The sequence below is a fragment of the Hemicordylus capensis genome, chromosome 9 (genome assembly GCF_027244095.1).
Source record: "Hemicordylus capensis ecotype Gifberg chromosome 9, rHemCap1.1.pri, whole genome shotgun sequence".
In the NCBI taxonomy this organism is placed as follows: domain Eukaryota; kingdom Metazoa; phylum Chordata; class Lepidosauria; order Squamata; family Cordylidae; genus Hemicordylus; species Hemicordylus capensis.
The window spans coordinates 32,400,339-32,419,424 of NC_069665.1; the positions used below are offsets into that span (position 1 = coordinate 32,400,339).

Consider the following 19,086-nt stretch of genomic DNA (forward strand, 5'->3'; position numbering starts at 1 on the left):
CACTCTGCACACGCACAGAGGGCTGAGGGGCGACCTCCTCGCTTGTTGCGCGCGCACACACCCCTGCCCCCCAACCCCAGGCCAAGGCAGCAGCCCACAGTCTGGTCAGGCAGCAGCAACATTTATATAAACAATAAAATTATTTCTCCGTGTCCATCCCAAGGTGGGCCCTGCCCAACTGGAGCCCAGCAGGCTCCTCTGTACAGAGCAGAGGTGGCGGAAGCCCCCGTCACAGCCCAAAGCGCGCCGGCGTGTGGCGGGGAGTGGCAGGCGCGCCCTGCTCCTTGCGCCCCGGCGTGTAGATCTTGGTGGACCTGCAGGAGAGGAGCGGGGGGGGGAGGGAGGGAGGGAGTGAGGAGGGGCAGCCCAGCGAGCGGGGGGGGGGGCGCCCAGCCCAGCGGCCCCCCTACGCTGCCAAAGGGCCTACCTGACGCTGCCCACAGGGTTGCGGCGGGCTTGCTCCTCGCGGCGTGCCCGCAGCTGCTCTTCGGCCAGAGCCATCTCCTCCTCCATGGCGGAGGCTTCCTCCTTGGCCCGCCGACGGCTTTCCTGCAGCAAGCAAGCAAGCCAGCCAGGCTGGAGGCAATGCAGGACAGCCTGCCGGGTGGTGCCTGCGCAAAGCCAGGCCCCGCCTTCCCCAAGGGCTCAGGCCCCCCCCCCCCCCGGAAACCTCCACCACTGCCCCCCTTCAGCCCCAGCCAAGGGGGAAGTGCTGCTGCTGCTGCTGCTGCTGGGCCCCACGAGGCAGCCAGTCGAGGGGCAGCCGCCCCCAGAGGGGTCCTGGCGATGCAGGCAGCAGGAGCCCCCAACCCGCCCGCCCACCCACCCGCCCGCTCTTACCTGGCGGGACTTGCCAGCATGCTTGATGCTGTAGAACATGGGGCCCAGCTCGGCCAGCCACTCGCCGTCCACAGCCGTGACACACTGCATGTACTCCTGCGGGGGAGAGGGCCGAGGGGGCTGGTGAGCGGGGGGGGGCGGGAGCAGTGGCCCCCCAGGCACAAGCCCCCCCCACACACACACCCCCAGCGCGACTCACCTTGGTGGTCATGACAAGTTCGTGGTAGACAATATAGTCGGGCGTGTAGCCCATGCCAAAGAGGGAGCTGGTGGGGTGGAGGTGGCAGGGCATCCCTGTGCGGATGTTGACATACTCCCCGATGCCCTGCAGAGAGGGGAGAGGTTAGTGGGCTGCCCCAGGGAGGGAGGGAGGGAGGGAGGGGAGGGCTGCAGGGAGCACCTGTCCAGTCGCGGGGGGGGGGGAGGCGCGGGAGCTGCTGCAGTTCCACTCCATGGACCCCCAGCGGGGAGGGCTGCAGGGGGCAGCCGCAGGGCACTTCCAAGCAGCAGGCGGGGAAAGTGCCCCTAACTGGGCAGCAGCCTTTCAGCCAACACAATCCAGGCGAGGAGGAGCGGAAGAGCGGCTGGTGGGCTAGACTGGAGGGACCCTCCGCAGCAGACCCAGCCGCTGGGAGGGGAATCCCGGCAGGAGGGGGGAGAGGAAGGGAGGAGCCCGTGGGAGCCTGGCGCTTCCAGGAGCCGGATCCTGCCCTTCAGGGTCTGTCCTCTGCAGAGACACTCGGAACAGATGATCTGCAAGGAGCTCCCTGCTCCAGAGAAGAGCGGATCTTGCCCACAGGCATTAAGTGGGGCTGAAGCGGCATCCAAGCTGCCCTGCCCTCCGGCAGAGTCCAGAGGGGGCGCTGGTGGCAGAAACGGGCAGTGGGGCCCCTGCCCCGGGACACCCCCAGCTCTCCCTCACCTTCAGTTTGGCAGCCTGGTGGAAGTAGGCAGCACAGATACACTTGCGGACCACGTCCCAGTCGGTGCCACAGGAGGCCAGGCTCATGCGCTGCTGCACCATGATGTCCTTCAGCTGGGCCCGCACTTCCCGCACCTGGAGGGGGAGGCAGCCCCCGCCACCATCAGCTCTCGGGCCCACCCCCACATCCGCCCCCTGGCCCACCCCCACCCCTGCAGCCACCCCGGCAGAGACCTTGCGCATCGCTTTGGCGTGGATGAAGTGCTCGTTGCACCAGAGCGTGGAGTAGCTGCTGTTCTTCCACTGCAGGTAGACGTTCAGGTAGGTCAGGTGGTCGCTCTCGGGGACCGCAAACTTCTCCCGCACCTGGTCACTCTCCTCCTCCCGGCCCTGCGGAGTGGGGGGAGGCACAGCCCAGGCAATGAGGCAGTGGGAGGGGAGCCGGGGTGCCACTGCCAAGGGGTGCGGCCCCCAGCCTCGCCCCCCCCCACCCCACCCCACCGGCAGGGAGGGCACAGACGCACCTTGGGCCGGAAGAAGATGGCCGGGACGGAGAGCATGGAAACAATCAGGAGGATCTCGGAGCTGCAGCCCATGTCGCAGGAGACGATCAGCATCTTGGAGAGGGCCGGGTCGAGGGGGAACTCCACCATCAGGCGCCCCGTGGAGGTCAGCCCACCTGGAGAGGCAGCTGGGGTCAGGCACTCCCTGCTGCCCGCCCGCCTGCCCCGCCCAGCCTGGCCTCCGCCCCTCCTACCTGTGTTGTCCAAGGCTCCCAGGATCCACAGCTGGTACATGGAGTTCAGCATGTTGTCCTCCGGAGGGGGATCCATGAAGTGGAACTGCAGCAGGTCCTGCACCCCCAGCGACTTGAGCAGCAGCACCACATTAGCCAGGTTGGTGCGCTGGATCTCTGGGACCGTGGTGCTCAGCAGCTCGTTCTTGTAGGCACTCTGGGTGTACAGTCTGCCCGAGAGGGGAGTGGAGAGTGGAGAGTGGAGAGAGGGGCTGCTCAGTCTGGCCGCCCTGGGAGGGGCTGCCAGGAGCAGCGTGGCAGCTGTGCCCCTGCTTCGCTCCGCCCGCTCCTCTGCGCACGCGCGCACCCCCCACCCTGGCGAGATCGCATGCGCCCCATTCCTACCTGAAACACTGACCTGGCCCTGTCCTCCCAGCTCGGCCCGAGCGCTGGTTGGCATTGGCCTGGCTGATGGGGTAGATCTGCAGGGCATCCATGCCGATCCGAGGGTTGAAGACCTGGGCACATATCCAGGGACAGCATGAGCCAGAGCCTCGGCCTACCTGCCCCGCCCCAGGCCACGCAGCTCCCAACAACTCCCTGCGTCACACACACACACACACACACACACACCCTCACCTTCAACTTGCAGTAGCCAGAGTCAATCACAAACATGATCCCGTCAACTGTCAGGGAGGTCTCTGCGATGTTGGTGGCCACAATGCACTTCCTGACTCCGTCTGGGGCCTGCCAGGAAAGGGGGGTCCAAGGTGCTGAGTCCCTCCCTATGCGGACCTTCAGGGGACTTTCCACACACCGGCCCGAGACAGCAGCCTCTCTGAAGTCAAGCTCAGCAGAGGGACTGCCTTGCCTTCCACAGGCCTGGCCCCCTGCTGACCACCCAGGCAGAGAGAAGCCACCATGTCGGGCCTCCAGCTTTGCCCCTGGCCCTTATCCTGAAGGCTCCTGCTGGGCCTTGGACCTTCACCCAGTCCTGAGCTCCATCCCAGATGTCCATCAAGGGCCCCCAGCTGCCTTCAGCGCTGACTGCAGCTGGCCCCTTCTGATGGCATCTCGGAAAAGCAAGACCCAGGCTACCCAGTGCTACTTCCCGACTCCGGCTTGGGTGATCCAACACAGACTTCCAGGGCTTGTGTTCAGTACTTCCAAATACAGCCCCAGGGCGCACAGCTGGCTAAACTACGAGAGGAGTTGTAGGGGGCCAGGTGTGCTGTGCCTCCCCCCAGCCCGGAAAGCGTGGCACATTCCATGTCCCCTGCCAGGCACAACTGACAACTTTTAACTGTTTAACTTGACTGTGGTTTTAAATTATTCGGTTTTGTCTTAATTGGTTTGATGTTGTGAACCACCCAGAGACAGAAGTTGGGGTCGGCCTACAAATTTGATAAGTAAGTGAGTTAAGTAAACAAAACACCAGGAGCTCCCAGCTGCCTCTAGCGCAGGATCAGGGGGTGGGGCAACTCACAAGCTGGGCGGGGGGGGGGGGCGGGAGGCCAGCACTCTCATGCACCCAGCGTCACACCTTCTGGAAGATCTTGGCTTGCAAATCCGAAGGCAGCTGGGAGTAGATGGGCAGCACAGCCAGGGCAGGGGCATTCTCCAGCTCTTCCAGGTGCTCCACGATTTGCTCCGAGGTGACCTGCGCAAAAAGGCGGGTGAGGCTGGGCGGCAGGGCAGGGGAGGGAGGCAGGATTCGAGGCCCAGGAGGGGGTCTCACCTCAATGTCCTCCTGGCCGGGCATGAAGATCAGGATGTCACCTGGGGCGCTGGAGAGGTGCACCTGCAGGGCCTGCTTGACGGCCGCCTCCACGTAGTCCTCTTGCGGAGTCTGAAAAAGGAAGAGAGGAGAGGACTCGGGCTCCTTCCCAGCCCCTGCGCAGCCCAACACCCCACCTGGCCTCCCCGGCTGGGGAGGGCTCCCAGCAGTAGCTCCAAGTCCCCCACCTTACTGAAGAGGACATCCACAGGGAAGGTGCGGCCAGGAATGTGGAAGATGGGCACGTTCCCAAAGAAGGCAGCAAACTTCTCGGCATCCATGGTGGCCGAGGTCACGATCAGCTTCAGGTCTGAGCGCCGGGCCACGACCTGGGGAAGGAAGAGCGGGTGGCAGGGGGTGTCCCAGAGGCACACAATAAGCCCAGCCACCCCCGGACAAGGAAGCAGCAGCAGCAGCAGCAATGGGCTAAGCAGGGCTCGACTGCGTTGCAAGGGGGCTCCAGCAACAGCCACTGGAAGGACGGCCCACTGTGCTGGGCCTGAAAAGGACACTTGCTCTCCTCTTGCTAAACAGAAGAAGAGCATCCCCATCACTTTGAGAGGCGCATCTTTATTCAGCTGGCTGAGGACCGTCATCCTGGAAGATGCCCTTTAAAAGCGTCCCATGGAAGAGGTCCCTGCCACTCACCCCGCCCACACGGCAGCAGCCCTTTACGGGTTACACTTCCTCCATGGAATGAGGCCCCGTGACGGACCAGAGGCTACTCTATGGTTTCCTGGGATCCACCCTCCGTAGAGATGGCCCCGATCCCAATGAAGCAGCACGCCGCTCCTTCGAAGCAGGCTGCCACCAGCTGGAGACTGAGCAAAAGCCACTGACCGGGCTTCAGACACAGCTTCAACAACCTAGAAGTGTCTGGCTTCGGACTTACAGGCACTGCACAGCCAGTGTGTGCCTCTCCTGACTCTAATCCCCCCAGTTCCTTACTCCATGCACAACCCTTATTGGCTTAATAAAATTCAAAGACTCCGAAGCGGCTGCAGTCTAGTTTAAGCGGTTCTGGAAGGTTTACTGGCAAAACTCTTCTCCCACGTCCTGCGTTACTGACAAGTTGTTTTTAGACTGCTTGTCTAGAGCCGAGTTGGGCAGAAGCCCCCGGCAACAGCATCTCATTGCACAAGATGCCCAGGAGCAGCTACAGGCCGCTCTGGAGCGAGTGTCACACTTCCCCCAGCCCCTCAGGAAACTTAAAAGGCAGAAAGCCCAAGAGAGTAGCACAGACTTCATTTGAACGACCTGTTCACGTACACTCCCCTTGCCTCTCCTGGAGGGCAGCTGGGGGAAAGCACGCTTGCTTTTACAATCTAACCAGTGTTTTAGGCTTCCAAGTCCAAAGCTGGCCCAGCCTTCTAGGGCAGCAGGAATGCCTCTGGCGAGACCCGCCTCTACGTGCCAGGACTGTGCTCAGCACCACCCGGGAGAATGGCTTCCTGGGGACAGCAGCCTTCCCAGAACACACCCCAAGGATCAGCTCCGCCTCCACAACCCACCAGGGCAGGGCAGGAGAGCGGAGAGCCAGCACTGACCTCTCGCAGGAGGCCAAAGAGCACGTCCGTGTTGAGAGAGCGCTCGTGGGCCTCGTCCATGATGATCGCGCTGTAGTGGTCGAGGTCAGCTTCGCGCAGAGACTCGCGCAGCAGGATCCCATCCGTCATGTACTTGATGACCGTATTCTCGGAAGTGCAGTCCTCAAAGCGGATGGCGTAGCCCACCTGGGGGAGGCAGGCGAAGGGGGCTTGAGCAGCCGACAGCAAGCACCCCATCTCCCTGCAGCCTGGCCAAGGGGGGCTGGACCTCTGTTGCACTGCCCACACAGTGCCTTAGGCCGGGGCGCCCGTTCACCACCCCCTGGCCAGCTCCTGCCCGCACCAGGTTGCCCACACAGCTCACCTCCTCGCCAAGGCTCACGCCCATCTCCTCACTGACACGCTTGGCCACAGACATGGCTGCCACCCGGCGCGGCTGCGTGCAGCCAATCATGCCGTAGTCCGTGTAGCTGTCCTCGTGCAGGTACTGCGTCAGCTGCGTCGTTTTGCCGCTGCCCGTCTCCCCCACCACGATCACAATGCTGTTGTCCCTGGAGGAGGAGGAAGAGGCGACAGCAGCCATCAACGCCTCAGCCCCACAGACCACCCACCGGTAGCCTCTCCTGCCCCTGCTCTTCACCCCGTCCAACCCAGAGAGAAGGGCAGTCTCTGGCGGTGGCTGGTGGGCCACGAGCAGGCAGTTACCTGATGACAGTCAGCAGTTCCTGCTGCACAGCAAAGATGGGCAAGAACTGCCTCTGCTCCACGATCGACTTCTTCTTGGCAAACTCACTGCTAGCTTCACTCTTCTCTTTCATGTGGTCAGCAAATTTCTGCTCCGTCCTGAGAAGAGGCCACCTCAGGAGTCATCATCCCCTGGCTGGCGGGCGGGGGGGGGGAATCCTCTGGAGCCACCCCACCCCACCCCACCCCTTCCCTCACTCCCAAGCCCCTAGGTGACAACACACAGACCTCCATCTTCACTCAAGCAGGTCTTCCACTTCCACTTCCACTCCACCCGAGTGCTCTGACATCCCTCCCTTTGTTACTGGATGGGAACAATCTCTTGCTTTCATCACTGAAGGAACAGGGCCATCAAGGCACAGGTCTAGACCCTTTTTTGCAATAAGGAACCAGCTAAAACTGGACCCACCTTCAGACATGTAAGTTTAGGCCCATGAAGGAGGAGGGAGAATCTCAAATCCCAACTGGCCCCAAACCAGCATGGCATCAGAGGTGCACCAGGCCTTCTCAAGGAATCCAAGAGATCGCTGTCTATCCTGGGAAGAGGAGGACAGCCCTCCGTGATGGCTATAAAAAGAAAGGACCAGGGCCTGGCCAGGGGTCACCATTTTCCATCTGCTAACGGGGGTTCCGGGGAGCAGCTGTAGAAATGAGTGCTCTCTCAGCCAAGGAACACCCTCCTACTAGACTAAGATAAAACTCAGTGCCAGTTAATATTTTTGTTTTTCTTCATTTGAATTCCTCTGTGCCTTTCTTTACTCCCAGTTTTTCCTATTTCCCCCAGTTCCTTATTCTGTGTGCAACCCTTGTTTCTTAATACATTTCATATAATTAGAAGTGGCTTCAGTCTGGTTTGAAAGGTTTTGGAGAATTACTCTTCCCCATGTTCTTCATAAAATCATTTGCTACCGCTGAGTTGTTTTCAGAATACTACATTGTTTGTCTAGAACGAGGCTGTGTGGACTCTGGCTGTACAGTGCATGCAAATCCCAAGCCAGACAGTTCTAAGATGCTGAAGCCACATCTGAGCCTGGTCAGTGACTTTAGGTCAGCTGGTGGCAACCTACCTCGAAGGAACGGCATGCTCCTCGATTGAGATCCAAGTAATCTTGCTACTGAGGGAAAACTCCAAGGAAGCAGAGAGTGACCCCTGTCTCGCCACACCCTACCTGTAATCCACAGTGCCGTCCTCCGCCAAGATTGGGTGGGATCCCTCCTCCTCCTCTTCCTTCTTGATGCCCATGATGTTCCCCAGTTTGGTGCCCGCCAACTCCCAGTGCTTATGTTGGGCCTGAAAGGAAGCAGCCACACACACGTCAGCCATTCAGGAGTGTACAGGCTGCCCCAGGCCACGCAGCACGCCTCTCCACTAACTTGAAGTTGCAATTCCAAGAGGCAACCTCACCCTCTCAACATCGGCCAGGCTTAGAGAACCCGTGTAAGCTGCCCCAGCATTGCTGCTTGCAGAGACCCCCTCAGTCCACAGTGCCTGCCTGTGAATCAGGCCGCCTGCCCAGGGAGCGGCGCCCGCCCGCCCACCCACCTTCTTGCGCTCCTTCTGCTCGCGGTGCTTCCGCACGAGCTGGCTGCCCTTGCGGGCGATGATGGCCAGGTCCGAAGTTGCGTCCTTGACAGGGATGACAGGCTCTGGCTGGAAGGAAGAAGCGGGAGAGTGACCTGCGAGCGAGGAGAGGCCAGGCCCCCTTCTCCACGCCCCCTCCCCAAGAGCCCCCTCACCTGCTTGGTGAAGACGATGCGCCCATCCAAGAAGGGGGGCACCAGGTTGTGGACCAGGAGGTGGACCTTGGCGGCATTGTCCTCCTCAAAGTCCTCGTCCACCTCCAGCCGGTGCACCACGCCACTCGTCAGCATGCGGTTGGTCTCCCAGCGTTCGTTATCCTGCCAAAGAGAGGAGCCAGGCAAGGTCACCCCACAAGCAAAGAAGGGCTGGCCCTAGACCTTTGCCCCTGCCCCTGCCACCCACCGGGCACTTCCCTACCTCGTTGATCTGCCGGCGCTGCGCAGACATCCGCTTCTGCTTCTGCTTCTGCAGGTGCTGCTCCCGCTTCCGCACATACTCCTCCGACGAGGAGGCCAGAGGGTTGTGGAACTCATCGTAGCCCTCGTCCATCATGTACCAGTCCCGGTCAGCTTGCTGGGGAGAGGAGCAGCAAGTTGGGCCAGAGTGGTGGCAGCAGCAGCACCACCAACCGGCTCTCCACTGGGAGGAACCAGCGCTGCAGAAAGGGAGCCCGAGGAACTAGGTGGCCACAACACACAGTGCCAGACCCTCCTAGGGGACACAGACCCCTCTAGTCCTAAGAAGACCTGTCTCTTATCCCCTACCACCACCACCACCACCACCTGCCATCTGAAATCCAACACGGCCCAAGAGCAAGCTCAAGAGATTGCCGGCTGAGCCGGTTCAAGGAGCAGGATCTTGCTGAAGAGATTAACCCACATTGCAGACCTGGAAGCACTTCATATCGAGACCTCCGCAGCCTTAGCCCCACCCACTGAGCCTGCCCCACAGTGGCAGCTGCTCCTCCAAGGACCCTCCCACAGGCAGCTCAAAGGAGAACATCAGCCTGAGCCAACAGGTTGATGTCTGGAGTCGTGGGCGCGACAGGGAAGGGAGAGGCAGCTCTTTGGAAGCATCTGTCAAGGAGACACAAAGCCAGCCGCCTGAAAGGGTGAGGCAGAACTGTCCCCAGGACGGACGCCACACTCACCCGCTGGTCGTCTTCCCACTGCTGCCGCTCTTCCTCGGACTCAAAGGCAATGCCGCCCTCACCATCCTCACGCCTCCCTGGAAAAAGAAGGTCTTGTGAAGGGCCAACTCTGGCCAGGGAGGGTTCAGTCCCCGACCTTTTCAGTCTTTACCTCTGCCCCTGGAGAGCCACGCCTGTGAACCCGAGTGCCTCTGATTGTCAGCCCAGTCATTGTATTTGTACGAAGGGGTCGGCAGCGGGGTCTCCTCCGGATATCTGCTCCTCACGGACCTGCAAGGGGCAGCAAAAAAACGGCAGTGAGAAGGTCATCCCCCAAGGGAAAGACGGTTAGGGTTAGGGTTAACCCTAACCCTAACCCTCACCAGCTCCGGTGGCTCAAGACTGCTCTCTGCTCATCCCAACCACCTCACCCACCAAGACGTCCAACCCCATGCAGGGACCCCCATCCCCAGGTGGCCCCACCATACCGGTCACGATCACGCCGATCGCTGTCGCGGAGAGCCGAACCGCGGTGACTTCGCTCAGAGTCCCGATAGGAGGGTGTGGGGGAGGGAGATTCCCACTGAGAGCGGCGCGAATTGCTGTAGCCACTGTCGTCCTCTTCCCAGCTTGAGCGGGATGGCGTCGCTGCATCTGGGCACAGGGAGGAGACCACCTTGGCTTGGCTTGGGCTGGGCTTCCCCAGCCCCCACTTCTGCCACACTCACCCCCTTTACTCCCTGGCAGGACCATCAAGCATGCAAGGAGCAGAGCTGTAACTTTTCCACAGCTACAAAGCCTTAACAATGGCCAAGGAGGCTTGGTGGGCAACACCACAGGCCCACTCCAACACCCAGCTGGGGAGCAGGGGAAGAGTGTACCTTTGGGGCGGTGCCGAGGGCTCTCTGGCTCGTTCTTCCGGGTGCTGGACCTCTCTGAGGAGCTGTCCCTCTCTGACCGGCTGCTGCGACGACTCCGATCTCCCTCTTCTGCAGCGAGAAACAAATAACAAACCACATCTCCCACCTTGAAAAAGCTGCTGGGGAGAAAGAGAGGCAGAAGAGCTGGTCGGGAAGAGAGCTCACCTCGGTCTCGTTTGCGATCGTGGTCCCGTTCCCGACCGTGGTCCTTCTTGCGATCTTTCTCCTCCTTGGAAGAGGCGTAGACCCCGTGCTCACGGCGTTCCCGCTCCCGCTGCCGGCTGCGCTCCCAGAACTCCTCACTGACCCCTCCAGTGTGAGACGGTGTTTCCACCCGGGCAGAGCGGTAGTACCTGAGAGAGAGGAAGCAGGCTGAGCCAGGGGGCAGAGACCCAGAGCAGAGATTTTCTCTCTGAAATGCAAGGGGTCTCCCAGCTTCTTTCTGTGAAGCCTGTACTCCCCCAATGGTGCCCCTCCCACCCCCCACAAAAACCCCAGAGACTGCAGCAGTAGGGGCATCTCCTCCAGAGCCCTCCCACAGCTAGACAGACTTGCTTTACTCTGCTCGGAACAAGCCCTTGTTCTCCCAGCCCCCCCCACCCCCCCTAGGGCGGCATCTTCCCTGCTCGCCCACCTCACCTGTCTTTGCGGCTGCTGCATCCTGCTGTGTCGCCACCATCCTCTTCTTCGCCCCCCACCACGTCATCTTTACCCTCCGCCCAGTCCTTGTACGAAGAGACCCGGGACCTCTTCCGGTCCTCTGGGCTGCTGTCCTTCTCCTCCCGCTCCCGGCGTTTCTGTGCAGCTAGGAGGTCAAGGCCCAGCAGGGAGGTGCGGGGCGCAGGGATCTTGAAGACGTGCTGTTCCTCAGCAGCGCTCTTCTTCTTGATGATCAAGCCCCCAACCTGCGTCTCTGGAGCCATTCCCTCCAGGCGGTGGAGGGAGGCCTCTTCAGGGGTGTCCCCCATGGTGGGCTGCCTATGAGGAGGACAAAGGCACAGTGAGGCTGCCAAGGACCCTACAGCACCAGCCAAACCTACACCTTTCTGGGGACAAACAAAGAACAATTGCAAGGATTGCATATTTTACAAACATTATTGAACATAGACAGAATAGCGTACATGTTAAAACAATAAAACAGCTAGTTTTTCATTACCAAACACTAAAATGCAAAACGCAGCAGGAACAAAGCAGCTCAACAAGATCTGGAAGCACAGAGGAAGCTGCATCAGCTACAAAATATGCCAAAGAAAATCCAGGTAACCAAAACTGTTTTTCTTTTACACCAGGAAGCCACCAAAGGGGGCACTAAGTGGGCTTCCCTGGGGGAGCGCCCGACAGGCAACATGTTCCCTCTCCAGTCATCCCTCCTCCCCCTGCCTGCAAATGCCAAGCAGAGCCTTGGAGAACTGATCTGGTGGCAGCAAGCATGACTTGTCCCCTTGGCTAAGCAGGGTCTGCCCTGGTTGCATATAGATGGGAGACTAGAAGTGTGAGCAGAACTCGAAGATCTTCCCCTCAGGGGGATGGAGCTGCTCTGGGAAGAGCATCAGAAGGTTCCCAGTCCCCTCCCTGACAGCATCTCCAAGATAGGACTGGGAGAGATTCCTGCCTGCAACCTGGGAGAAGCCGCTGCTGCCAGTCTGTGAAGACAATCCTGAGCTAGATGGATTTATGGTCTGACTCAGGATATGGCAGCTTCCTGTGCCTCAGATGGTGGGGGTGGAGCCCCCTCCTTGCATGGCAGCCCCTTTAGCTCCTGCTTCCCGATGGGAGCACGAGTTGGCCAAAGTGGTGGAGGAGAAAAGGGGGGTCTCTTGCGGGGCAGGGAGGGAGGCTGGGGAGGGGGCCCGGAGAGAAGCCCCCACCTGCCCACGCACAGCAGGCGACGGGGAGGGAAAGGGGGCACCTTCCGTCTACTCGGGCGTCACCAGCCTACGGGACGCGCTGCCACGATACGCGGAAAAGCAGAAGAGGAAGGAGAGGGACGGAGGGCGGCCGTCGGCACTGGCGGCAGCTCCCCGCGGCCCTCCCGCCGCCTGGCCACCCTCCTGGGCGTCGCGCCCTTTCTCGGGAACCTGTAGAGAGCGGGGCCCTCTGGGCCTGCGGGACCCCCGGGACCCCCTCTCACCTGGGCAGAGGCTGGCGCGGCCGCCGCTTCAGGGCCTGACTCTCCACTCGCCGGGCGCCGCCATTGCCCGCCCCACAATGCCCCGCGGCGATGACGGCGGCCGCCGCCGCCGCTCTAGCCACCAGCCAGCCTATCGAGCCACCATAGAGTATAAGGAGCTTCCTAGAGTAGCCCGTCCTGGCCTGGAATTTACGCCACTTCCAGCCCGCGCCTGTTGTGTGGGGGGAGGGCGCAGTCCGGGGCCGCGCCTCGCGCTTCGCTTGGAGGCGCCCTGAGGGTCTGTCAGGAGGCGAGGGGATGTGGCGCACGTGTGAGGGTCTCACAACAGCCCCGCAGTGCGGGCCGGGTCTGTTTGCGGGTGGAGAGTCACAACCTCGCGAGGAGGAGGACGGAGACACGAGCCCCGCCTCGCTTTTGCCCCGCAGGCGGGAGGGGGCAGGAGCTGCCCGTCTAGGCCCCTGCGACCTCTATGGTGGCCCGTCACGTGGCCGGCCGCCCCTTCCCCTGCCGTAGTAGGGGAACCGAGCGCGAAGGCGGTTGCTATGGCGACAGCCTCGCTGGGCGGGCGCATAGATTTCGGAGCGCTAGAGCGAAGCTGCGGAGGCCGCCTGGGAGGAGCGACTCGTGAGGCCCCCCTCCTCCGCCGGACCCGCGAGGGAACCTCCTGCGGCGGCGGCCCCTCCCTCCCTCCCTCCGCCTCGCCTCGCCGCTTCTTCTTGCAGTAACAGCAACTCACGAGCCCTTCTTGTTGGTGTCGGGGCTGGAGGCGGAGGAAGACTCTGCTCAGCCCTGCCCGGGAGGGTCCTCTGCCGCCCTACTCCCCCCCCGCCCCCCGGAACCTTACATGGAGAGTGGGAGAGGGGTGATCTGGGAGGGGCCACCCTCGCCCCACGGCATGAGGCTGTCCCCCCTCTCCAGGCCCCCCCAGCGCCCGCCAAGTCCCCACGGAAAGAGTTCCCTGCCCCCACAGCAGGAAGACCCAGGCCTGCCCCCCACCCCCAGCTGTCATAAGCTGCAGGTCAGCCACCCTGACTAGTGTCTGAGCAGGTGCCCCCCTCGGGGTCAGGGCAGCCGGCTTCTCTTCAGCCCATGTGGGGCCCGCCTCAGAGGGGCCCTGGCCACAGCTGGGGTGTTGCAGCATCTCCCAAAGGCCACTCTTCAAGATGCCCTTGTGGGGAGGACCCACCTCACGGCCGGCCGCTCATCAAGGGCTCACAGGGGGGTTCCCTCCAGGGCCGCCCGCCCCTCACTGCCTTGCCATTCTGAAGAGACCCAGGGCGCTCTCCTCGGAACGGGCTTTGGGTGGCCGCCAGCAATCATGGGAAAGGACCTGCCTTGCTCCACGGCAGGCTGGTTTCCGGAACAGATTTTATGGACCCATTTTACAAATAAAGATGTGTTTTATTGTTTTGCATTGTCTTCACAGCACGAAGCAACATAAAAATCAGACCAGTGGTCTGCAAAAAATAGAAAGGGATCTCAGATTTCATTTAGGTCAGCAAAGCCTTATTTTAAGAGGCCCGCCAAGCTGAAGTTCCTGGCAAGAGACGACGCCTCCTCCTCCTCCTCCTCCTGAGGGCGTCTCAAAAAGGCAAACGGTGGTGCCCCCCCCTCCGCTTCCCCAGGTGTCCATCCCAGTAAGCTGCCAAGGAGCTTCCTCTTGGGATCCCAACAGACATCCCCTCCCACCCCACCCCGGCCACCGACAAAAGCCCTTCTCCACGAAGGCCGCACATTTCTCATCTCTCCAACAGCAGCTCGTGCCTCACCCCCAAAACTGAAGGGCCTGTGTTGGCTCGCGGGGGCACATGGGCAGCCACAGCGGCTACCCGTGGCCAAAGGGCATCCAGCCCCATGCAGCATCTCCCCCAAAACCTTGCATTGCCACGTGATTGCCGATAGAGAGCCCAGCCCAGCCTCTTGACAGGACCCATATTTGCCCATTCCGTGCTTGCCAAGGACACAAGCTGCCAGGTCAATAGCGTTACAGGCAAGCCCCGTCCAGGGAGGGTCCTGGGAGGAGGACGGGGCCCCTGCCTGCCTTGCCCGCCAGAGAAGCCCCTTCCCCCCATGGGCCTGCGAGGGAGGCCTCCTGGAGCAAGGGGCTGCATCTGTGGGGGCCACCATCCTGCCCTGCCACTGGGCACATCCATGGGGAAACCGCTGTCTTGGCACAAGGGGTGCTGACGTCACAGCCGAGTCTGGCAGGTACCCCAGAGCCAGGAATCCTCAGTGGCCGTGGTCCGCTCCCACGGCCTCTTGGACGCTCTGGAACCCTTGCTCCCTGGACAAAGCAAGACAGGACCCCGTGAGCCAGATGCCCAGCCCAGCCCAGCCCCTCTTGGCGTGAGCAACACCCACCTTTGCTGGAGGGACAGCTCCCATCCCCAGGACCTGAAGGTAACCAGAGAGCGGGTGGCTAGGGTCTTCCAATGGGGGGGGGGGGTTTGGTTGTGTGAACCACAACTGAGTCTCAGCTGCACCAGAAGCTAGGACAGCACTTCCTTGCCCTCCCACTGGCCGGCCAGCCTGCCAGAAGCCGCCCTCCAGCCTCCTGGGGCCTCTCCACCCGCACGACCCCTCCCCAGCTCCACCCAGACTGCCTCCTGCCGTGCCTGTGCTCCATCGGCAGGCAGGGAGGGAGGGGAGCAGGCCCCACTCACCGCAGCAGAGCCTCCAGCTCCTGCTTCACGGCTCCTATGACCGGCGGCCCCCGGTAGGCCAGGGCAGTGTACATCTGCACCAAGGTAGCGCCTGCGCGGATCTTCTCCAGGGCATCCCGCCCGCTGCAGACCCCACCCACGCCAATGATGGGGACCCGGCCTGGAAACCAGAAGGGAAGTGGGGCTCAGGGGGGAAGTGGGGCTCAGGGGGCCTGTCCCTCCCCCCCCGCTCCGCCCCCCTCGTTACCTTGCGTGAGGGAGTACATCTCGCTGACCATCTGTGTGGAGAGCTGGCGCAGGGGCGCTCCGCTCAACCCCCCCACTTCGCCACGGAGAACCCCACGCAGCGTGCTGGGGCGGCTCACAGTAGTGTTGGCGACCACCAAGCCGTCGATGCCGAGCTGGGGGCGGGGGAGAAAGAGGGCCCCGTTGCCACTGGTGCCACAGCCTGTGTGCTCGGCCTCTTCCTCGCAGTGGCACGTGCCGCCGAAAGCGCCGGGCAGGGAGAGCCACCGGCCACCCCCAGCCTCAGAGGCAAGACGCCTCCAGGAGCCAGCTGCGGGGGAGCAGCGGCAGGAGAGGGGCCTGCCCCCTCCCCTCTGGCCTGCGGGCGGGCCACTGTGGGGGACAGGAGGCGGGGCGGGGGGAGCCTCCTCGGCCCTGATCCAGCAGGGCTGCGCTCAGGTCCGTCTCTTTCCCGGGGTGGGGAGACCGCTTGCCCCGGGCACCCGCCACCCCCTCGGGCTCCTCCTCCTCCTCACCTCACAGACGACACTGGCGATGTCCTGCTTGTCTTGGGCTGTGAGGTCCGGCGCGATCTTCACCAGCACGGCCGGCTTGTGCTCCCCGGCCAGGGCATTCCTCTCTGCCAGCACCTGTCAGGGCAGGACACCCAAGGTGGGCCAGGCGGCAGGGGGCCACCCCCACAGGACAGAAGGGGCTCCGGCTGCCTCCAACTGGGGAGAGAAGCGCAACTCCCCCAAGCAGGAGGGGCCGCGTCAGGGCCGAGGGGAGCGAGAGGCACCAGCAGCAGCAGCCGCCACCTTCCACAGGAAGCCCGGAAGGAAGAGGAAGCCGCCACACGAGCCTGACACGGAAGCCACGCCGAGGGCAGGCGGCTTGCTGGACCAGCACATACACACCCACACCCACCGGCCCTCCTCTGCAGACCTGGCTGGGTGGTGCTGGCCGCGGTGGCTGCACCCAGAGAGACTCCGGTCCCGGCTCGGCACCCACCTTGGCCAGCAGGAGGCGCAGGGCGGCTTTGCCTTGCAGGTCCCGCAGTCCCGGCGTGTTGGGGCTGGACACGTTCACCACCAAGTAGTCGGCCAAGGGGCCCAGCACCCGCACCCCGGCCACGTAGTCCGCGGCAGCGTCCGGGGAGTCCTTGTTTTTGCCCAGGTTGATTCCAAGCGGCATCCCCGCTAGGGAGGAAGAGGAGGACACGGCCAGGCGCCTCCAGCAGCCGCTTGGACAAAGGCGCGAGGCTCGCCTGGCAACGTGACCTGGGGCCCAGGCAGGCAGGCAGCAGCGGCCCAAGCGGTCTGCGGCTGAGCCTGCCTCACACAGGGGTGCCGGGAGCAGCCCGAGGAGAGGGCCGGGCAAGCAGAAGCCGCAGAGGCTGGCTCTGCTTCGGGCCCCAGAGGAGCGAGCAGAGGACACCGTGCAGAAACCCTGCCCCCCCCCCGGGCACACCTGCCTTCTGGCCTGACCCGTGAGCGAGCCTCAGGCAACGTTTTCTTCCCCCCGGCAGCAGCAAAACGTCTCAGGCAGGGCTTGGGGAGCGAGGAGACCCAGACTCAAACCCCAGTGCAGCCACGAAGCGCCGGTTGGCTCAGCCAGGCCAGCCACACCGGGCAATGGGGAGCAAACGCAGGGAAGGACCAAGGACACCAGCCAGGCTCCTCAGGGGGCGGGGGGGGGAGGAGGCTCCAAAAAGCGGGGCAGAAGCCGACTGGAGTTTCTGCGGGCCAGCCGAGCAGCTGGGGAGGGGAGGGGGCCGGGAGGGGAGGGGAGGGGAGGGGGCCTCCCGCCCTCTGCAAGGAGCACCCCACCCGCCTGACCTCTGCTGAGCCGGGACTGCGTCTCCCGTCGGGCCCAGAGCCGGCGCTGCACAACGGCGTGTCCGTGGCTGTTGAACCCGTACCTGCAGGGCGGCAAGAGAGGCTCAGGCTGCCCGTCTCCCCAGGCGGCCACCGCCTTCTCCCTCGCCAGCCCTTGGCCTGCAGCGGGCTCCCCTCTCCAGAGGCCTCGGCCCCAACGCCCACCTGTTGATGATGGCCTGGTCCTCAGGCAGCCGGAAGACGCGGGGCCTGGCGTTGCCCTCCTGGGGCTCCGGCGTGACGCTCCCCACCTCCACGAAGCCAAAGCCCATCTGAAGGAGCCCGTCCACAGCCTCCCCGTGCTTGTCGAACCCGGCAGCCAGGCCCAGGGGGTTGCGGAAGCGCCGCCCAAAGACCTCCACCTCCTGCTCCGGGACACCGAGAGATGGCTGTGCCACACAGAGCACCGCCCCAAACAGGCCCACAAGAGATGGGCAAGACCCTGGAGAGTGTGTGTGCCAGAAGAGAGACAGCTGCCTCTCCTTCCGTCCTGGAGCTCCATTGGCTCTCCCACCCCCTGCTGCCTGCAGGCTGGCCATTCATCAGGTAAAGCTGCATGGTTACGTGATGAACGACCCACTTGCAGGCAGTGCAGAACATATGAGAGAGTCCGCAAAAGCAAGGCAGCTGTGCCCCCTCTGGCACCCACCCCACTCCTGGCGAGAGGAAGCAGGAATCCAGCAAGGATGGGGCAGCCCAGCCCCACGGGAAGGAGCTTGGACCAGAGCCGGGCTTCCACGGGACCCCTCCCCCCACCCCAGCCTTTGACGCACCAGCATGTCTGAATCCGCCCGGCTGGAGCGCGGCAGGATCCCCAGTGCAATGAAGCGCACAGCCAGGGCGTGGGCTGTCTCGGGACCCACCAGCCGCTGCAGCGCCGGCATCAGTCGCTCCGCATAGAAACGCTCGTCTCCCGTGGCCGCCAGGTAGGAGGCGAAGAGCAGGCTGCCCCCGCCCAGGACCAGCGCGGCCTCCTTGGCGCGTCGCTGAGAGAGAGAGAGAGCGAGCGCGTTAGTTGGCCCTTGGCCCCCTGACCTGGCACCCCCACCCAGCCCCGCAGAGGGCAGCCTTGGGGGACCCCCCACCACAGCACGCTTCTTTCCTCCTGGGGGCAGATACCAGAGCACGGGAGTGGGGTCTGGGGGCAGAACAGGGGAGCCAGTCTGGTGTAGTGGTTAAAGTGCTGGACTGGGACTGGGGAGACCCGAGTTCAAATCCCCCTTCAGCCGTGATCCTTGCTGGATGTGACTCTGGGCCAGTCACTTCTCTCTCCGCCTGACCTACTTCACAGGGGTGTTGTGAGGAGAAACCTAAGTGTGAAGGACACCACTCTGGGCTCCTTGGAGGAAGAGCGGGATAGAAAAGGCAAAAATCCTCCTCCTCCTCCAGCGGGGCTCCGGGCAGTCTCGGCGCCCCACCTGCGAAATGGGGACCAGCCACAGCGACCCCTTCACGGAGGAGGAGGGGGGGGGGGCAAGCCGGGCAAGCCAGACCCGCCCAAGGGGCCAGCCCGGCGCCCGCAGCCCCGCCCGCCCCTCCACGCTCAGCCTCGAGGCTCTGGCGACCCCGCGGGGCCCCTCTGCGCCCCACAACCCGGCAGCTCTGCGGTGGGGCGGGGGAGGAGCCCCTCCCGGTGGGCGGGCCGGCAGCGGAGCCTCCCCCCGCGGCAGCCTCCCCGCGGCCGGCGCCCCTCCTCCCCCTCCCCCTCCTCACCCGCCACGAGGCGCCGCCCGCCGCCGCCGCCATGGCCGCCAGAGCCGGAGCACGTGGGGGCGGGGCGGAACTTCCGGGGGAGGGACCCGCGAGCGGCGGCCCGGAGGCTCCTCTGGCATTTCCGCAGCCCCTCCGCGGGGCGGGGCCTTTCTGCCTGGCCACGAGGAGCCCGGTGGGCGCGGGAGGCTGGCGGCTGCGCTCCTGCTGCTCCTGCTGCTCGGCGGCGGCGGCGGCGGCGGCGGGGCCTGCCAGGGCTGCGGCGCTGCCTTCCCTGCGAGCG

At 63.5% G+C, this 19,086-nt stretch overlaps 2 protein-coding genes across 2 annotated transcripts; both read right to left on the reverse strand.

Annotated features, from left to right (window-relative positions):
- Positions 1 to 105: 105 nt before the first annotated feature.
- Positions 106 to 12,787, reverse strand: DHX38 (DEAH-box helicase 38). Its single transcript, XM_053270854.1, has 27 exons — positions 12,329 to 12,787; positions 10,837 to 11,175; positions 10,363 to 10,550; positions 10,159 to 10,266; positions 9,766 to 9,931; positions 9,450 to 9,568; positions 9,299 to 9,375; positions 8,566 to 8,721; positions 8,304 to 8,465; positions 8,110 to 8,217; positions 7,736 to 7,857; positions 6,528 to 6,665; positions 6,187 to 6,373; positions 5,823 to 6,008; positions 4,464 to 4,604; positions 4,237 to 4,347; positions 4,042 to 4,158; positions 3,138 to 3,245; positions 2,904 to 3,016; positions 2,520 to 2,728; positions 2,287 to 2,441; positions 1,997 to 2,152; positions 1,763 to 1,897; positions 1,040 to 1,165; positions 841 to 936; positions 428 to 549; positions 106 to 314 (listed from the first exon to the last, which is right to left on the reverse strand). The coding sequence occupies exons 2-27, from the start codon at positions 11,163 to 11,165 to the stop codon at positions 230 to 232; spliced, it is 3,720 nt and encodes a 1,239-aa protein (XP_053126829.1). The 5' UTR covers positions 11,166 to 11,175; positions 12,329 to 12,787; the 3' UTR covers positions 106 to 229.
- A 921-nt stretch (positions 12,788 to 13,708) lies between these two features.
- On the reverse strand, positions 13,709 to 18,941 carry DHODH (dihydroorotate dehydrogenase (quinone)). The gene is made up of 9 exons (XM_053270370.1): positions 18,807 to 18,941; positions 17,867 to 18,079; positions 17,259 to 17,458; positions 17,055 to 17,137; positions 16,228 to 16,415; positions 15,753 to 15,866; positions 15,239 to 15,392; positions 14,992 to 15,151; positions 13,709 to 14,612 (listed from the first exon to the last, which is right to left on the reverse strand). The coding sequence occupies exons 1-9, from the start codon at positions 18,837 to 18,839 to the stop codon at positions 14,558 to 14,560; spliced, it is 1,200 nt and encodes a 399-aa protein (XP_053126345.1). The 5' UTR covers positions 18,840 to 18,941; the 3' UTR covers positions 13,709 to 14,557.
- Between the last annotated feature and the right edge of the window lie 145 nt (positions 18,942 to 19,086).